The sequence below is a fragment of the Nylanderia fulva genome, unplaced genomic scaffold (assembly GCF_048542155.1).
Source record: "Nylanderia fulva isolate GAGA-0341 unplaced genomic scaffold, ASM4854215v1 Scaffold604, whole genome shotgun sequence".
Classification (NCBI taxonomy): Eukaryota; Metazoa; Arthropoda; class Insecta; order Hymenoptera; family Formicidae; genus Nylanderia; species Nylanderia fulva.
Genome location: NW_028190704.1, coordinates 31,481 through 50,000, shown reverse-complemented (window position 1 = coordinate 50,000; position 18,520 = coordinate 31,481). Strand labels below are relative to the sequence as shown.

General features: G+C 41.0%; 1 protein-coding gene across 2 annotated transcripts; it reads right to left on the bottom strand.

Moving 5' to 3' along the window:
* Positions 1 to 11,117: 11,117 nt before the first annotated feature.
* Positions 11,118 to 17,542, bottom strand: LOC146720802 (uncharacterized). 2 transcript variants are annotated; one of them, XR_014925941.1, is made up of 2 exons: positions 14,312 to 17,542; positions 11,118 to 11,982 (listed from the first exon to the last, which is right to left on the bottom strand). XR_014925941.1 is itself a non-coding variant. In XM_085488018.1 (1 exon), the coding sequence occupies exon 1, from the start codon at positions 17,464 to 17,466 to the stop codon at positions 15,655 to 15,657; it is 1,812 nt and encodes a 603-aa protein (XP_085344144.1). In that variant the 5' UTR covers positions 17,467 to 17,542; the 3' UTR covers positions 13,998 to 15,654. The 2 variants fall into 2 exon arrangements, 1 of the variants encoding a protein (XP_085344144.1); XM_085488018.1 differs by lacking the exon at positions 11,118 to 11,982 and having other exon boundaries at positions 13,998 to 17,542.
* Between the last annotated feature and the right edge of the window lie 978 nt (positions 17,543 to 18,520).

Genomic DNA, 18,520 nt, shown 5'->3' with positions numbered 1-18,520 from the left:
TAAAATGTCTTTTTCTTGGCATTGAGGCCTTGCATGCCTCGCTAAGGACAATTGCGAGCTTTTCGGCCATTTCCTCTACTTCCTCCGCCGACCTCAACTCGAGCGCCTCCAGCATGATGGACCCTGAAAGATCAGCGAGAGTCCCGGAAAACCGTTCCCAATCGGCCCGACGGGTGTCGAACCTCATGTTCGCGGCACCCCTGGCGTCCCGCCCCTTCGGCACTCTGAGCCTGATGTCGATGGAGTTGTGGTCGCTGGTTGTCCAATTGTCCCGTACCTTCCATTCCCTGATGAACCGGGTCATGGAGGGCGACGCCAAGGTCACATCGATATATGATGAACCTCTTGCCGTCCAAAAGGTGGGTTTCTTGCCAGCATCGTTGACCACCTCTATACCAGATGCCCGGATGAGGTCTTCGACTTTCGCACTTCTTTCGTCCGCCTCCTGGGGACCCCACAGCGGCGATCGGGCATTGGCATCTATCGCAACTATCAATCTCTTCCCCCTCAGCGAATGAAACACCATTTCGAGGTGCCTGAGGTGCTTCTCTATTTCTTCGCAGTACTGAAAGTAGCACGAAGCCACATAGAAGGAGAAGCCAGGTGCTTGCCTTGCACTTCTGCACAGACGCAGTGAGCTGTGCTGAGCTGCGAGATAAACAGTAGCTGAAATTGAGAGTTGCAGGCTGCCACCGCCGCCCACGGGCGTTGCGAGCGTACGGCGGCCACTCTCATTCCCAATCCTAGCCCAACGAAGGTGTGACCCGTGTCCCGCTTCCTGACACATGGTTCCTGCAATAACAAGATGTCAAGTCGCTTTTCGACGACGAGCTGACGCACCTCTCCCGTGACTTTAGCCGAACGTCTCATGTTCAGCTGCAGGATTCTCACCCCCGTGGTCGCCAGTGAGAAATTTCCGGTCGAAGTAGAAGAAGAGGAGCTTGCCGCGCTTTGGAGCGGCCCGGCTCGATCCGATAGTTTATGAGTGTGGGGTTGGGGTTCTAGGGGGTTCGCGGAGCTAATTTCAGCGTTATTTACGGCGCTGGTCGCGGAACTAATCACGGAGCTAATCGCGGTGCTAATCCCTGCTCTATTCTCGTGGTTTTTTTTCCGCGGTTTTTCCTTATATCTACGTTCGGTTCCAGCCGGTTGATGAACATCGGCCTGGGCTTTCTCGCGGTCGCGTCGCATCTAGCTAGTTCAACTCGGACAGCACGAAGGCCGCAGCCACTATGTGCTTCCTGGGCTACTGTCCCACCCGACAGGAAGCGATTTGCCAGGCGGGCACTCCTTTTCACCAAAGAATTGAAAATACTCATTTTGTTCCCACGAGTGCGGTGGAAGAGAGGGTCAAGCGACGCAGAGCCACCACTACGCCACCAAGCCTAAGTACACCGGGAGGGCGGCAGATATCCCGGGCGGACCGTTAGCGGCCGCGATCTTACCGTCTACGCGACCATTCATGCCCTCGGCACGGTACCTAACACCTTAACATTAAGACGAGCGCCATTGTTAGGAAACGCCTACCTATTCATCGGCATTCCACCCGAAGCAGACGAACGAACGAGACAAAGTAAAGCGAACGAAACGACCGGAGCAACGACGAGGATACCGATGATGATGTTCCTGAAAAGAAAAGAGGTCGCCCTTTGGTCCCCACGCCCCCAGGCCAAAAACCGGGAGGCGCGGGGCCCATCAGGCGCAGACAGAGACCCCTGCTCCCCTACCATCAAACCGCAGCATGAGGGAGGCGAGCGGAAATGTGATGGGTCTCCGGGAAGGCGGAACTTGGTGTTGGTAGGACAGGGATTGGAATAGATCGGTACGGGCAGCGCACTCGTGCCACCCCCAGCACTCCAGTCCTCGGATGAGGAAAAAGTTTTGCTGTGCGGGCGACCCCGAGTGCGCCCCTCCGACACATCCATGTGCGCGTGCTACTTGTGAGCCATTTGGTCAGTGACGCCGACTCGTAGCAATGCAGTATGTAGGCCTGAGGGTGGAAGACCTGAAAATAATAATAAGCTCCCTTCATTCGCCGCGGCGTGTTGCGTTAGAATCTTGGAGAGTTTTTGGGGTTCCCGGCACTACTCGGGAGACTTTTAACGCTTGTGGACACTCGCTGGCCATGATGTGGCCGGAGGTCCCGCCCATTCCTTTCAATCCCTTGCTTTGTTGTCCCCAGGGCCGCACCCATTGCATTTTACGTTTTTTGTCAGTCTCAACACGCGTTGCGGCAGCCCCCGACAGCGACGCCGAAGCGCACCCCAGGGGCCGAGTCCTCACGCGGCGAGTTGCTTTGCAATCCTACATTGGGTTCAACTGGGTCCTTAAGGCGTGTTGCCTTTAGCCCTTTTTTTTTTTTTTTTGAAACCCACCGCGTGGCCAGCCTCGTGAGTTGCACCGAAGTGCATCCCAGGGGGGCCGAGTCGCCACGCGGCGTGTTGCTTTTCAATCTTGCGTTGGATTCATCTGGGTCCTTAAGGCGTGTTGCCTTTAGCCCTTTTTGAAACCCACCGCGTGGCCAGCCTTGTGAGTTGCACCGGAGCGCACCCCAAGGGCCGAGTCGCCACGTACTGCTTTTCCGGATGCTTTGCTGACTTCCAACGCGCACTGCCTGACTTCCTTTCCGTCCTCAAGGTCTGGGCCCATAGTGTTACGTCTCGTGGGGTCGCGGCTGCGAAAATTTGAATGCAGAGCTCGGCTTTTTCCACGAGACACGATCGCTATTACGGGTACGCGAATCTATGCGATTCTCCCCGGGGATACCCGCGATCTGAGGTTATTCGCGCTGGAACTGAGGTGATCGGATTATTGCGTGGGACCTACCTGTGACTCTACTGTAATAAAGATAGCTTCGTCGATTGCTCTATGCGAAACGTCGTTGGGGTTGCGTAAGTAATCTTCGTACGTAAACTGACAAAGCTCGCACAAATCACCGATTCGCGTGAGGGTAAGTCGGAAGTTGCAGACTCCGCAATTTATTCCGATAGGTGTTCCGCCTATGATTAGAGTATGCTTCCGAATCCTTGTCCAAAGTAATTTCGAGACTCTAGGTAAGGTGGAGTAGCATGAAATGCAGAGAGCTGCCTTAGTCTCAAAATGGATGTACCCGACACCAACTTGGCAATAGAATAAGGGTTCAAACGGTACAAAGAGATTAACTTCTGGAGGAGGAGTTATACCTCTAAGGGTGAGTGGGCACATTTGTGTTTGTTGCGTAATCGAATTGATAATGCGTCATTCGCTCGTAGATCTTCGGTGAACCCGGCAGTTATCGAGAAGTTAGTAGTCGTCGGCAAAACCGTCGGTAATTGTTCAGTAAAACACTGGTAAGGTGCCAGTAAGGTGTCGATAACCCGTTGGTAAAAGAACGTTCGTCGGTATATGGTTGGTAATGTCGGTATAAGAACGTATGTTGGTATATAGTCGGTAATGTCGGTAAAAGAACGTATGTCGGTATATTGTCGATAACGTCGGTAAAAGAACGTATGTCGGTATATCGTCGGTAATGTTGGTAAATCGAAAGTGTTCTCAATTGATTATTGTTTAAATGACTACTTTGTTGTACGGATTTACGAAGTTATTTCTTGAGACACAAGATTTTTAAGAGATTGAACTATTTGCGTTTTTCCGTGTTAGAATTCCGAGGGTGGCACCGCATGTGGTGGTCGACCCTAGTTTTATAGCCCGACCCTTTTTTTATAGCTTCCGCAGTGACGATGGAAAAGAGGAAAAATGCGTCGGAGATTTTTCTAGAATGTTCTCTTCCACGTGGTAGAAGCGTCTCTGAATTTGCTAACACGCGCGATTCCTTAGGTTAACGTGAATTTCACTTACCTTTAGTAGCACTTTCTTGATCGTGTCGGCTCGTACTTGGAGGTAGTGCGTGCGGCGAGGGTCGTTCACTGGGATGTTTGGCGGCGGCAGGCGTCGTGGTTGGAACGTTATTGGTATGCACTTCCACTGTAGGAGTTCGTCGTTGTTATTATTTTTAATGTTGAAAATGTTCTCGTATTCAGGATCGGCCTGATATTCCACTCCGAGGAATTGAGAATATTCCTCGGTCGCTGATTCGCGATAAAGTCGGTTTAGTTTTCGTAATTGATTCTTCCTTCCTGCGCGTCGCGTCTTAGGCATATTGAATTTGATGCATCCTCTGAATGATTACTCAAATAAGGAGGGTTGATATGCGGCGGACCTCACTATCAATTCCTTATTTTGGCAAATGCTGAGAATGTTAATTCTGACTGTGATGAGCGGTGGTCCGCTCCAAACACAGTTTGAATTATTCTGAATTCAAACGCCGTATGACAAATTTAAACGCTATCGTATTTTATCACGGGAGTGGAAGTTTTGAAGAATACTGAACACTAGTTTTCACACATGAATACACTGATTTATTCGTATAGTAGTACAAAATTCGAGACTAAAACTTAGAATTAGAATTTAGATTTAGACTTAGAATTTAGAGTTAGAATATTATACTTAGAGTTAGAATTTTAGAATTAGAGTTAGGATTTAGAATTTGGACTTAGAGTTAGAATTTAGGAGTGCGACTATACTGTTCGGTGTCGCGCAGAGAACTGCCGAAATTCGGGACTGCTCTGAGGTCCTTCGTTTCGGCGGCTCGGGCCTGCGGCGGCCTGGAGAGGGGGAACTCTCCGGAGTAGGGGCTCTCACCGTGGTGGGAGATCCTTAGGCGCTACGAAGCGCCACGCTTAGTTTTTAGGCGGAGTTAAGCGTCATGGCCGGCTTTGGCGCGCTTTTCAAATAGCGTTTAAGGAACTTGGAGTAAACGAAAAAATTTATACGGCCGGACGTGACACCTCCCCCCTTAAAATAAAAATGTTGGAATTTAATGTTCCAACATTTTGGACTTAGTTTTCTATGCGCTACGATTAGGTTCTTAACTTAACATTGATTATGTAAATATTTATTTAGTTCGCCGTAATCTTTCATTGGGGGAACACTCGTAGGGTGAGTTTTTGCACACACTTTGCCACTGTCTGATTCGTTAATCGAAGGGGTTTGTTGGGTGGGCAGGGTTAAGGGTGTTTCTTCTTCGTTCGTTGGAGGGGGTTTCAGGTGTAGCAGTTCTCGTCCGTTGTCCTGTTCTCCGTCCGCTGATCTACCAAGGTGTAGGAGGACGTTGGTCACCGAGGTCCAAATGGCTCCGAGTAGATGTAGACTCCATCCGTACACCGAGTGGAGTGCGTACCCATGGATCAGGGTGTCGATTATTAATTTTATCAACCGTACGGTAACGAAGATGCCAAGTACTCCGGCGCTGGCGGATCCGAAGCTTATAAATCCCTTCCATAGCCTGGCTCCGGTATTTTCCGCTATTCGGTCGAGAGATTTCTCGTCTAATAAATTCAGCAAGGAGAAACTGCCTGTAGGAATTTCTTGTCCCATTGCTCCCCTGGCGATTGTGTGGAGCATGGAGGGTTTTTCCACGGGGAACATGATATGGTCCGCGAAGACGATCAAGATCTTCGTTCGTATAGATACCACTGGAAGCGAGTGAATCCGGGCTTACGTACTTCCATGAGGGTTTGGTTAGAGGCTGATAGTAGGCGGTGCCACCGATTCCACGGGTTTGGTGTTAGTTGTTACGTCCGGCAATTCACCTTACGGTAAATCACCTTATGCACAAGTCGGTCTTCTCTCGCGTCTACCTCGGTAAACGTTCGAGAAGCTGCTCTCTACTTTTTTAGGGCAACCTGCTAGGCCGGCTATACCCTGGGATGCCGAGAGCTTGAGATTCGATTGAGAAAGTCGGATGGAGAAGGAATTCTGGGGGTCGGGTCAAGAAATAAAGATATTTTACAAGTATAAAAATTGTTTATTTATTTATAAATCCTTTATGTCGGTGCAAAATCTACTGGTCCTGACTCGGTTCGTGGGGAACTTGAAATCGAGTTATAATATTGCTAAGTTCCTCTTCCGGATTGTCAGACTGATTAAGGTAAGTAATAAAAGATGCGAAGTTGTCCCGAGCTCCTTCGGGGATGGAATCGCGAGTGTCGTTGAATGTGAGGTTAGCGGTGTCCTCGTCGAAAATGTAGAGGTCTTGTTCGTTATGAGGTTGTAGAATAGGATCGTATGATGATACGATATGTTGGCTTGGATCCGGAATATAATATTCGGGATCGGGTAAGAAATTATGATTCGTATTTGATTCTGAATGTGACGGATCCGGAAATTGCGGATGAGAATAATCAATGTAAGGCGGAAGATTATTTATGGGCGAATAAACGTCTGGAGAAGGGGATCGAACGATTATTCGCGTTGGAAAGATCTGGACATGTAAATTAAGGGGCCTTCTTGTCCTACGTTCGCGTAGTCTATGGAGACGTTGCTCGTCGCGATCAATTTGATTCCTCCTTCGGAAGGGAGAGACCATCTAATAGTTGGATAATTTTATATGAATAATATGCATTATTGATCGAAGAATATTTTATAATGTAAAATAATTGAATTAGACTCACGTTTATATCGTGATTTACTCGTTAACGAAATCAAAATGAGATGAAAGGTTAATCTATGCTAGGATGCCCTTCACCTGTTAATTAATTAAGCCTTGTGTCAATTGTTGTTATAATAATCCTGTATTAAATGAGGATTGGTAATAACGTGGATAAAAGGAGGGATTTGGATAGGAGTATTAATATCTGCGTTGAGAATATTAATACTTGATGTTTCAATCGTTAATAATTAAATCTTAAACTTTGAAATAGTAATTCTTAATGAATAAATAAGTCTTAGACTTTGAAGTAACAAATTGTCAATGAATATCAAAATCACTGTCAGTTGGTATGGTAAAGTAATTCGCAATTATTGGAAAATGCAGGGTATTAAAAGCATGAAAGAATAGAGAGATAGGTGTACGTCCGGTTATTCCGGGTTCTCAGGTCCTGGTCTTATTAGGCTAATGCGACGTTCACTTTACTGAACGTGCACCTCTGAGATGATTTGCGAATTTACCTTCTGACAAGATATAACTCTAATGGGTATAGAGGAGTTAGGAATAGAGGTTTGAATATAAGTATTAATATCTATATTAAGAGTATTAATACGTGTAGCTTCAAGCATCAATAATTGAATTGTAAATTATGAATTAATTATTTTTAATAATCATTAAGACCACTGTCATTTGGTTTAGTAAAGTAATTCGTTAGGTTTGTAAAGCAGAGAGAGAGTAAGCAGGGAAGGGTGAAGAAATGTACGGTTGCCCGTGGATTCCGGTCCCCGAAGGTTAATGCGACGTTCACTTTACAGAACGTGCATCTCAGAATCGTAGTAACGAATTTACCTTATGACAGGGTATGGTTTTAATAGTAGCAAATAGGGTAAGGTGGAGTACGCTTGTCAAATAAATTTAAATATCAATATGCAAGATCACTGTCAGTCAGTGTGGTAAAGTAATTCGCAATTATTGGAAAGTGCAAGGTATTAAAAGCATAAAAGAATAGAGAGGTAGGTATACATCCGGTTATTCCGGGTTCTCAGGTCCTGGTCTTATTAGGCTAATGCTACGTTCACTTTACTAAACGTGCATCTCTGAGATGATTTGCGAATTTACCTTCTGACAGGATATAATATTCTAATGTGTACTGAGGAATTAGCGTTATTCAATTCGCTAATAGGTAGCAGGATACGGGATTACATGCATATATAAGTGAGCAGTAATACAATAAAACACATATATAATATATTTATATTGCAAGTACAACAAGTTAAATAGACATGCGATATCGGTTAAATATAGTTAAATAGTATCGAGTAAAATATTGAATATATAGACGATTGTAACGCAGGCGTATGCAGATACGAATCGTAAATCAGAGTAATATATGGCTTATGTCTGTATTCAAATTCAGAGTTCGTAATGTGAAATAAGATTGAGTTCGAAATTCAGTGGTTAAATAATTAAATTCAGAGTTCGTAATGTGAAATAAGATTGAGTTCGAAATTCAGTGGTTAAATAATTAAATTCAGAGTTTGTAATGTGAAATAAGATTGAGTTCGAAATTCAGTGGTTAAATAATTAATTAAATATAATGATTAAATATAATGAGTGTCCGTCGCGCTTTACTATTTAGGGATATGTGAACTGGCTTAAATACTCACAAGGTTAGACAATGTCTTATGTGCCTTGAGGTAGTACACTTCGCTACTATGTTCTTCCCTCTGAGTTGAAGAGCTGAGGAGCCTCGGTACCTCGGTCCGAAATGGCGGCTATGTCTCGATGTCTTCAGAGCTCCGTAGTAATTGCTTAGTTGGTTGCTGGATAACTTTACTTCTTGACTGCGGCGGGATCACTCTTGAGTGATGGATGGCGAATTCACTGCAGTTGGAAGTACTAAACTTGACGACTTTCGGTGGATCACTGCCGTATCGTGCCGGGAGCCGGGTTTATATACACAAAAATGGGGCTCGCTCCTCCCATCGGGCGATGTGGCTCAGCCAATGGTAGGAGAGATGTGCCGGGGAAGTACCGGAGATAATCTGTTCCAGGTAGAGATTGCGACGGTTAAGTCCCGGAGAGATGGCTTCTTAGTAGCGATAGCGGCGTTCCTAGGTGACTCATCGCTGGGCGCTCTGACTTTCCTTGTCCTATTCTCGGTAGCGATAGCGGTATGCCTTTGTTGGCTATGCGCTCCGACTTATCTTATCTTCTTCTCGGTAGCGATAGCGGTGCTTCGTTGGTGACTCACCGCTACGCGGCTTGCAACGGGCCTTGCAGGTTGCAACGTGTTTCAGCATTGCATCATGCATTGCATCACGCTATTGTTCTAGAACCTTCTAGAATCTTCTGGATGTTTCCTTGCGAGTAAAGCCGAGTTCACATATTAAAGCAGCTTTCATACATAATTATTTAATTATTTAGTATACTTCTTTATAAGCGATATGTATATATATATATATATATATATATATATATTTTCAGGTAGTACCGTTTTAATAAGGCGGGTTTCATACATGCATTGAGAGAAAATAATAGTATTCTTCTCTTAGTGTAGTGGCTCCTTTGGGCGTATGATGGATATAATGTTATTTTGCGCTATGTATATGATCTTCGGGTTTTATAATTATAAGTAAATGTATTTATAAGAAGTTTTGTGTGTTAATATATATATATATCGTGTACATATTTAAAATTTAACATATTTAATATTAGTAAAATGAATATTTTATCGTAATAGTCAATCTGTATAATTAATCGAAATCTATTCAAAAATAAGTAACTACTATTCATTTAAGTCGTTCAAATTATTTGTATGTCAAATATTATATCTTATACTGTCATTGAAATCGCCAGAGAATATATATAGTGTCGTCAAAGTATACGATTGACATATATATATAGTGTCGTCAAAGTATACGATTGACATACATATATAGTGTCGTGAAAGTATACGATTGACATATATATACAGTGTCGGAAGGTGTCTCGGAACAAACCCTTTGACATATACATATATACGTTCTTAATCTTATTTTAGGTTTTCTCACAAATAATCAATGAGGATTTTTCTCGTTAAACTAAATATATTATATTATATTATATTATACCATATTTAGTTAGTATTATAGATGTTGTTTTTATATTGTTTTTTGTGAGAAGACATGTGTTAGCCTACGAGTGGTTATATTTGTGATTCGTTAATACCGGTCTTTCATGCAAGTTAGAGATTGTCATGACTAGTAGGTTAAAAAAAATTAATGATTGAAGAAATTGAAATTTTGAAATTTGTCTGGACGTTACAGAGGATTGGTAATAACGTGGATAAAAAAAGGGATTTCGATAGGAGTATTAATATCTGCGTTGAAAATATTAATACTTAATGTTTCAATCGTTAATAATTAAATCTTAAACTTTGAAATAGTAATTCTTAATGAATAAATAAATCTTAGACTTTGAAGTAACAAATTGTCAATGAATATCAAAATCACTGTCAGTTGGTATGGTAAAGTAATTCGCAATTATTGGAAAATGCTGGGTATTAAAAGCATGAAAGAATAGAGAGGTAGGTATACATCCGGTTATTCCGGGTTCTCAGGTCCTGGTCTTAATAGGCTAGTGCGACGTTCACTTTACTGAACGTGCATCTCTGAGATGATTTGCGAATTTACCTTCTGACAGGATATAACTCTAATGGGTATAGAGGAGTTAGGAATAGAGGTTTGAATATAAGTATTAATATCTATATTAAGAGTATTAATACGTGTAGCTTCAAGCATCAATAATTGAATTGTAAATTATGAATTAATTATTTTTAATAATCATTAAGACCACTGTCATTTGGTTTGGTAAAGTAATTCGTTAGGTTTGTAAAGCAGAGAGAGAGTAAGCTGGGAAGGGTGAAGAAATGTACGGTTGCCCGTGGATTCCGGTCCCCGAAGGTTAATGCGACGTTCACTTTACAGAACGTGCATCTCAGAATCGTAGTAACGAATTTACCTTATGACAGGGTATGGTTTTAATAGTAGCAAATAGGGTAAGGTGGAGTACACTTGTCAAATAAATTTAAATATCAATATGCAAGATCACTGTCAGTCGGTGTGGTAAAGTAATTCGCAATTATTGGAAAGTGCAAGGTATTAAAAGCATAAAAGAATAGAGAGGTAGGTATACATCCGGTTATTCCGGGTTCTCAGGTCCTGGTCTTATTAGGCTAATGCTACGTTCACTTTACTAAACGTGCATCTCTGAGATGATTTGCGAATTTACCTTCTGACAGGATATAATATTCTAATGTGTACTGAGGAATTAGCGTTATTCAATTCGCTAATAGGTAGCAGGATACGGGATTACATGCATATATAAGTGAGCAGTAATACAATAAAACACATATATAATATATTTATATTGCAAGTACAACAAGTTAAATAGACATGCGATATCGGTTAAATATAGTTAAATAGTATCGAGTAAAATATTGAATATATAGACGATTGTAACGCAGGCGTATGCAGATACGAATCGTAAATCAGAGTAATATATGGCTTATGTCTGTATTCAAATTCAGAGTTCGTAATGTGAAATAAGATTGAGTTCGAAATTCAGTGGTTAAATAATTAAATTCAGAGTTCGTAATGTGAAATAAGATTGAGTTCGAAATTCAGTGGTTAAATAATTAAATTCAGAGTTCGTAATGTGAAATAAGATTGAGTTCGAAATTCAGTGGTTAAATAATTAATTAAATATAATGATTAAATGTAATGAGTGTCCGTCGCGCTTTACTATTTAGGGATATGTGAACTGGCTTAAATACTCACAAGGTTAGACAATGTCTTATGTGCCTTGAGGTAGTACACTTCGCTACTATGTTCTTCCCTCTGAGTTGAAGAGCTGAGGAGCCTCGGTACCTCGGTCCGAAATGGCGGCTATGTCTCGATGTCTTCAGAGCTCCGTAGTAATTGCTTAGTTGGTTGCTGGATAACTTTACTTCTTGACTGCGGCGGGATCACTCTTGAGTGATGGATGGCGAATTCACTGCAGTTGGAAGTACTAAACTTGACGACTTTCGGTGGATCACTGCCGTATCGTGCCGGGAGCCGGGTTTATATACACAAAAATGGGGCTCGCTCCTCCCATCGGGCGATGTGGCTCAGCCAATGGTAGGAGAGATGTGCCGGGGAAGTACCGGAGATAATCTGTTCCAGGTAGAGATTGCGACGGTTAAGTCCCGGAGAGATGGCTTCTTAGTAGCGATAGCGGCGTTCCTAGGTGACTCATCGCTGGGCGCTCTGACTTTCCTTGTCCTATTCTCGGTAGCGATAGCGGTATGCCTTTGTTGGCTATGCGCTCCGACTTATCTTATCTTCTTCTCGGTAGCGATAGCGGTGCTTCGTTGGTGACTCACCGCTACGCGGCTTGCAACGGGCCTTGCAGGTTGCAACGTGTTTCAGCATTGCATCATGCATTGCATCACGCTATTGTTCTAGAACCTTCTAGAATCTTCTGGATGTTTCCTTGCGAGTAAAGCCGAGTTCACATATTAAAGCAGCTTTCATACATAATTATTTAATTATTTAGTATACTTCTTTATAAGCGATATGTATATATATATATATATATTTTCAGGTAGTACCGTTTTAATAAGGCGGGTTTCATACATGCATTGAGAGAAAATAATAGTATTCTTCTCTTAGTGTAGTGGCTCCTTTGGGCGTATGATGGATATAATGTTATTTTGCGCTATGTATATGATCTTCGGGTTTTATAATTATAAGTAAATGTATTTATAAGAAGTTTTGTGTGTTAATATATATATATATCGTGTACATATTTAAAATTTAACATATTTAATATTAGTAAAATGAATATTTTATCGTAATAGTCAATCTGTATAATTAATCGAAATCTATTCAAAAATAAGTAACTACTATTCATTTAAGTCGTTCAAATTATTTGTATGTCAAATATTATATCTTATACTGTCATTGAAATCGCCAGAGAATATATATAGTGTCGTCAAAGTATACGATTGACATATATATATAGTGTCGTCAAAGTATACGATTGACATACATATATAGTGTCGTGAAAGTATACGATTGACATATATATATAGTGTCGGAAGGTGTCTCGGAACAAACCCTTTGACATATACATATATATACGTTCTTAATCTTATTTTAGGTTTTCTCACAAATAATCAATGAGGATTTTTCTCGTTAAACTAAATATATTATATTATATTATATTATACCATATTTAGTTAGTATTATAGATGTTGTTTTTATATTGTTTTTCGTGAGAAGACATGTGTTAGCCTACGAGTGGTTATATTTGTGATTCGTTAATACCGGTCTTTCATGCAAGTTAGAGATTGTCATGACTAGTAGGTTAAAAAAAATTAATGATTGAAGAAATTGAAATTTTGAAATTTGTCTGGACGTTACAGAGGATTGGTAATAACGTGGATAAAAAAAGGGATTTCGATAGGAGTATTAATATCTGCGTTGAAAATATTAATACTTGATGTTTCAATCGTTAATAATTAAATCTTAAACTTTGAAATAGTAATTCTTAATGAATAAATAAATCTTAGACTTTGAAGTAACAAATTGTCAATGAATATCAAAATCACTGTCAGTTGGTATGGTAAAGTAATTCGCAATTATTGGAAAATGCAGGGTATTAAAAGCATGAAAGAATAGAGAGGTAGGTATACATCCGGTTATTCCGGGTTCTCAGGTCCTGGTCTTAATAGGCTAGTGCGACGTTCACTTTACTGAACGTGCATCTCTGAGATGATTTGCGAATTTACCTTCTGACAGGATATAACTCTAATGGGTATAGAGGAGTTAGGAATAGAGGTTTGAATATAAGTATTAATATCTATATTAAGAGTATTAATACGTGTAGCTTCAAGCATCAATAATTGAATTGAAAATTATGAATTAATTATTTTTAATAATCATTAAGACCACTGTCATTTGGTTTGGTAAAGTAATTCGTTAGGTTTGTAAAGCAGAGAGAGAGTAAGCTGGGAAGGGTGAAGAAATGTACGGTTGCCCGTGGATTCCGGTCCCCGAAGGTTAATGCGACGTTCACTTTACAGAACGTGCATCTCAGAATCGTAGTAACGAATTTACCTTATGACAGGGTATGGTTTTAATAGTAGCAAATAGAGTAAGGTGGAGTACATTTGTCAAATAAATTTAAATATCAATATGCAAGATCACTGTCAGTCGGTGTGGTAAAGTAATTCGCAATATTGGAAAGTGCAAGGTATTAAAAGCATAAAAGAATATAGAGGTAGGTATACATCCGGTTATTCCGGGTTCTCAGGTCCTGGTCTTATTAGGCTAATGCTACGTTCACTTTACTAAACGTGCATCTCTGAGATGATTTGCGAATTTACCTTCTGACAGGATATAATATTCTAATGTGTACTGAGGAATTAGCGTTATTCAATTCGCTAATAGGTAGTAGGATACGGGGTTACATACATATATAAGTGAGCAGTAATACAATAAAATACATATATAATATATTTATATTGCAAGTACAACAAGTTAAATAGACATGCGATATCGGTTAAATATAGTTAAATAGTATCGAGTAAAATATTGAATATATAGACGATTGTAACGCAGGCGTATGCAGATACGAATCGTTAATTTAGAGTAATATATGGCTTATGTCTGTATTCAAATTCAGAGTTCGTAATGTGAAATAAGATTGAGTTCGAAATTCAGTGGTTAAATAATTAATTAAATATAATGATTAAATATAATGAGTGTCCGTTGCGCTTTACTATTTAAGGATATGTGAACTGGCTTAAATACTTACAAGGTTAGACAATGTCTTATGTGCCTTGCTATGGTACACTTCGCTACTGTGTTCTTCCCTCTGAGTCTGAAGATCTGAGGAGCCTCGGTACCTCGGTCCGAAATGGCGGCTATACCTCACCAAAATGGCGGCTATGTCTTCAGGACCCCGTAGTATTTGCTGGTTGAGTGCTGGATTGTTGTTGACTGGAACCACTGCGACGAAATCACTGCCGTTCCGTGCCGGGAGCCGGGTTTATATACCCAAAAATGGGGCTCGCTCCTCCCATCGGGCGATGTGGCTCAGCCAATGGTAGGAGAGATGTGCCGGGGAAGTACCGGAGATAATCTGTTCCAGGTAGAGATTGCGACGGTTAAGTCCCGGAGAGATGGCTTCTTAGTAGCGATAGCGGCGTCCCTTTGATGACTCATCGCCGGGCGCTCCGACTTTCCTTATCCTATTCTCGGTAGCGATAACGGTTGGCTATGCGTTACGACTCTCTTTGTTCCGTTATCGGTTTGCAGGTTGCAACTTGCTTCTGCGTTGCATCATCGATTGCATCACGCTTCTGGATCCGTCTAGAAGCTTCTATATTGCATCATTCTTCTGGAATGTTCTGGGGGGTTTCTTTGAGAGTAAAGCCGAGTTCACAATAGTAAAGCGGGTTTCACATTTGATTATCCAATTATTATAGTATACTACATTATAAGTGGTATATATTCTTATGTACTATCCTATAGAGTATGTCGATTCCTTTTGCGAATCGAAATAAAATGTATTATAATTCGCGTGAGGAATGAATTTCTATATTTTCTGATATTTTGTATTTATGATCCGGTAATCACGATAGGCGGGTGGAAACCCTTAATTTACGTTTATATTCTTTAGTTAAATGCAAATTGGTACTTACTGTATGAAAGATCATAACCAGGATAAAATACTTATAAATTCATAGTCGAACTATGGTATCCTTATTTAGTACTTTTGAACGTGTGACGGATACAATGTTACTACGCATTACGTGTACGATTTTTAAGTCTCTTGAATTATGAATAGTTATAATATAGGCACGCTTATTCTTATTTCAGGTTTATGTTTCCTAACGAATGATCGAGAGTAGAGAGTCTTTATTAATTATGCCTTTTATGCTATCAATATTATTAAATTTAAAAGTGAATTATTACTCTGTTGTCATTTGTGAGAAGACATGTTTTAGCCTACGAGTGGTTATATTTGTGATTAAATATTCGTTAATGCCGGTCTTTCATGCAAGTTAGAGATTGTCATGACTAATAGGTTAAATAAAAATTAATGATTGAAGAAATTGAAATTTTGAAATTTGTCTGGACGTTACATCTCCCCTCCTATTTAAGAATAAAACCCGACGTTGATCTAGGGTTTTGTTCTAGATTAAAGAGATGTTGTTGCAAATCGTTATACGTTTGAGGGACGGTGATATCTGTGGATTCCATTTCTTCAGGTCGTCTCATATTATAACCTTGAAGTTGAGGCTGACTTATCACCGGTGGTTCTTTTGGTAATGCAGGGGGTACGTCTGAGATGATGGCAAGAGGTGTGGAATCTTCTGGAAACTTATTCTTTTCTTTTTCTTCGTTTATATTCTTGCGGCTGAGGTGAAGCAAGAGATTAGTTAGAGAGTCCCATAGTGCTCCTATCAGGTGTAGACTACATCCATATACGGTGTGTAACGCGTATCCATGAATGATGGTATCGATTGCCAGTTTAGCAATACGAACGATCATAAATACTCCAACGACTCCGGCCGTGGCTGATCCAAAGCTCATGAATCCTCTCCATATTTTCGCAGCGGTGTTGTCTACAATTTTATTGAGTGATTCTTCGTCTAGTAGTTTGTATAGCGAGACGGAGTTGGCGTTAACTGGGTGTCCAGTGAGTCCACGGGCAATGGCGTTGAGTAGTGCCGGTTTCTCTGCGGGAAACATGATGTGGTCTCTTAATTTTTCTATGTCTTGCTGGGTGTAGATTGCACTGACAGCTAATGGTCCGGGTGTTAAATAACTCCAGGTAAGAGATGCCATGGGTCGTAGTTGTTGAGGTGGCAACTGTCTTATTTGCGCTTTTGGTGTGAACTGTACCCAGGTGTCTTCTATTCTATATAACGTTGGCAATTCCGGAGAGCATTCTCGTTCGTTCCCGATCTTTGTGATGATTCTTGATTTAGGCGTGAGGAAGTAAGAAGTGTTTCTGATGGTTACGGGTAGTTCGTTGTAACACTCTTTGGTTGGGCGTCCGGTGACTTCTACAGGGATGCATTTTATGATCTGGACAGCTTCTCCAGTGGTGACGGCCATGTATCCCGGTGACTTCATAAGACTGTACGCGAATTCATCAGGCAAGAGAGTTGCAAAGGATAAGGCATTGGTTATGACTTGTCTTTCCAATTCACATTTTTGTTGCATGACATTATGATATAATGATGTCATCTGATGTCGGATGTGTTTTTCGACATATACAAATTTGGAATTCATGTAAGTAAATATATCGAGGTTGTCCACGGGAATCGTACCTTTATTGGCAAAGGTTTGGCCTTGCTTGGTTTCTAGGATAAATAACTTCGGATGTTCCGTGCGAAGCAAAGTGTATCCGCATAATGGCTGTTCTTTAGTTTTAGTCAAGGCGAATGTGATGTCTTGTGTGGTAAGACTGTAGACGATGGGTGAATTATCGCCTGCTATTTTAGTCGCTAGTCCTTCGTATAGTACGTCGTATTGATTGAAGTTGCATGATTTCGTAGGTATAGGTTTCCAAAAGGTGTAGCCGTCGTCAGAGTCCAAACAGAAGCTATCGGCCAGTGTGCAGATGGTTCCTGACCTTAACTTGATCTTCCCGTGTTCGAGTTGTACTGGCACATAAGATGATTTCAGTGAGATTTTCGCAACTGCTTGAACAATTACATTATCCCATGTGCCGTAAGGGTCAGAGTATTGCGTACCCTTACATGTTCCGTCGGCTTTCAATTCACCGGCTAGCGTAAGGCTACGATAAGAAGTTTGATTGATTTTGAGTCCACTAATTAAGTGAGTAGGTCCCAAGGACGTTGTGCCATCTTGAAACATTCGCAAACATTGTGAATATCCAGTTTCCTGGACATAATCTGCTTTTCCGTTAAAGACGACTGAGATGTGCGAGTGCATGCCACAGTGATATATCGTGCGAGATATTTCCAGTTTGCATTGTATAACCTTTGCATAATTATATTCGGAAAGTTGTAATAATTGTATATAGGTCTCCGTGGAGTTTGGAGTTTGATGATGGAGATTGCATTCTCCAACATCTAAGAGAGAGATTGGCGCGATGATACGGGGGGGGTGGCCGAGAAACTTTTAATAATTAAATAATATAAATGCCATGATTTATATTGTCGCAGTTTTTAGGACCGGCAAACATGGACATATATATATGCGGATAATAGTCAAAGGTACAAATGAATGTTACCCCAGCGCAGGTGTATATGTTATAATTAATTCGTATTATATCTATCGGGGTATCGGTTGAGCTGGTTGCAGTTTTTTTGGTTCTGCCGATGTCTTTTGTTAAGATTCACCCCCCCCCCCCCCGAGAATTTGATTTCGAAATTTGCTATTTGATAAGAAAGATGGCGATAGATAGTGCCAATCCGCCGGCTGGGGGCTGGTCGATTCTCCGAATCAGCAAGTATAAGCGTAAATATTTTTTCATAATTTCTCAAATTTACTTAAGGTTTTTGCGCAACTCATTCATAGTGTTAAAGTACGAGTTATTACCAGTGAGCGAGTTAATAACATGGATGATGTGATAATATAGCTACGCATTGTATCCATATTATTCGTACTGTTGTCTTTAATGTTGGAGGTAATGAATCTCATCGTCTATTATTCGTTGAAATCGCTTGTAGTGAGAACCCTGCCTACTTGAAGTTTTCACAAGCTGAATACTCGCAGCGATAGACACGACCCGATGATACTAACTCTTACTCATGGACCTAAAAGTAGGGTAAGCAGTGATTAAATTGTTATATTGACATTGACAATTTGTGTACTTCAAGTCTATAAAAAAATAGAAAAATAGAATTTGCATCAGGTTCGATTAAGAACCTGACTGAAACTTAACTGTTTTTTCATCTAGGTGTAGGCGCGTTCTCTGAATATTGGGTTAACTGCTGTTAACATGCATCAATGTAGATTAATATTGTTCTGAACAGCATGCATA

Bases quoted from the DNA above. Each gene is read 5' to 3' on its own strand.
- LOC146720802 (XM_085488018.1), bottom strand. From the start codon at position 17,466: ATGCACTCGCACATCTCAGTCGTCTTTAACGGAAAAGCAGATTATGTC.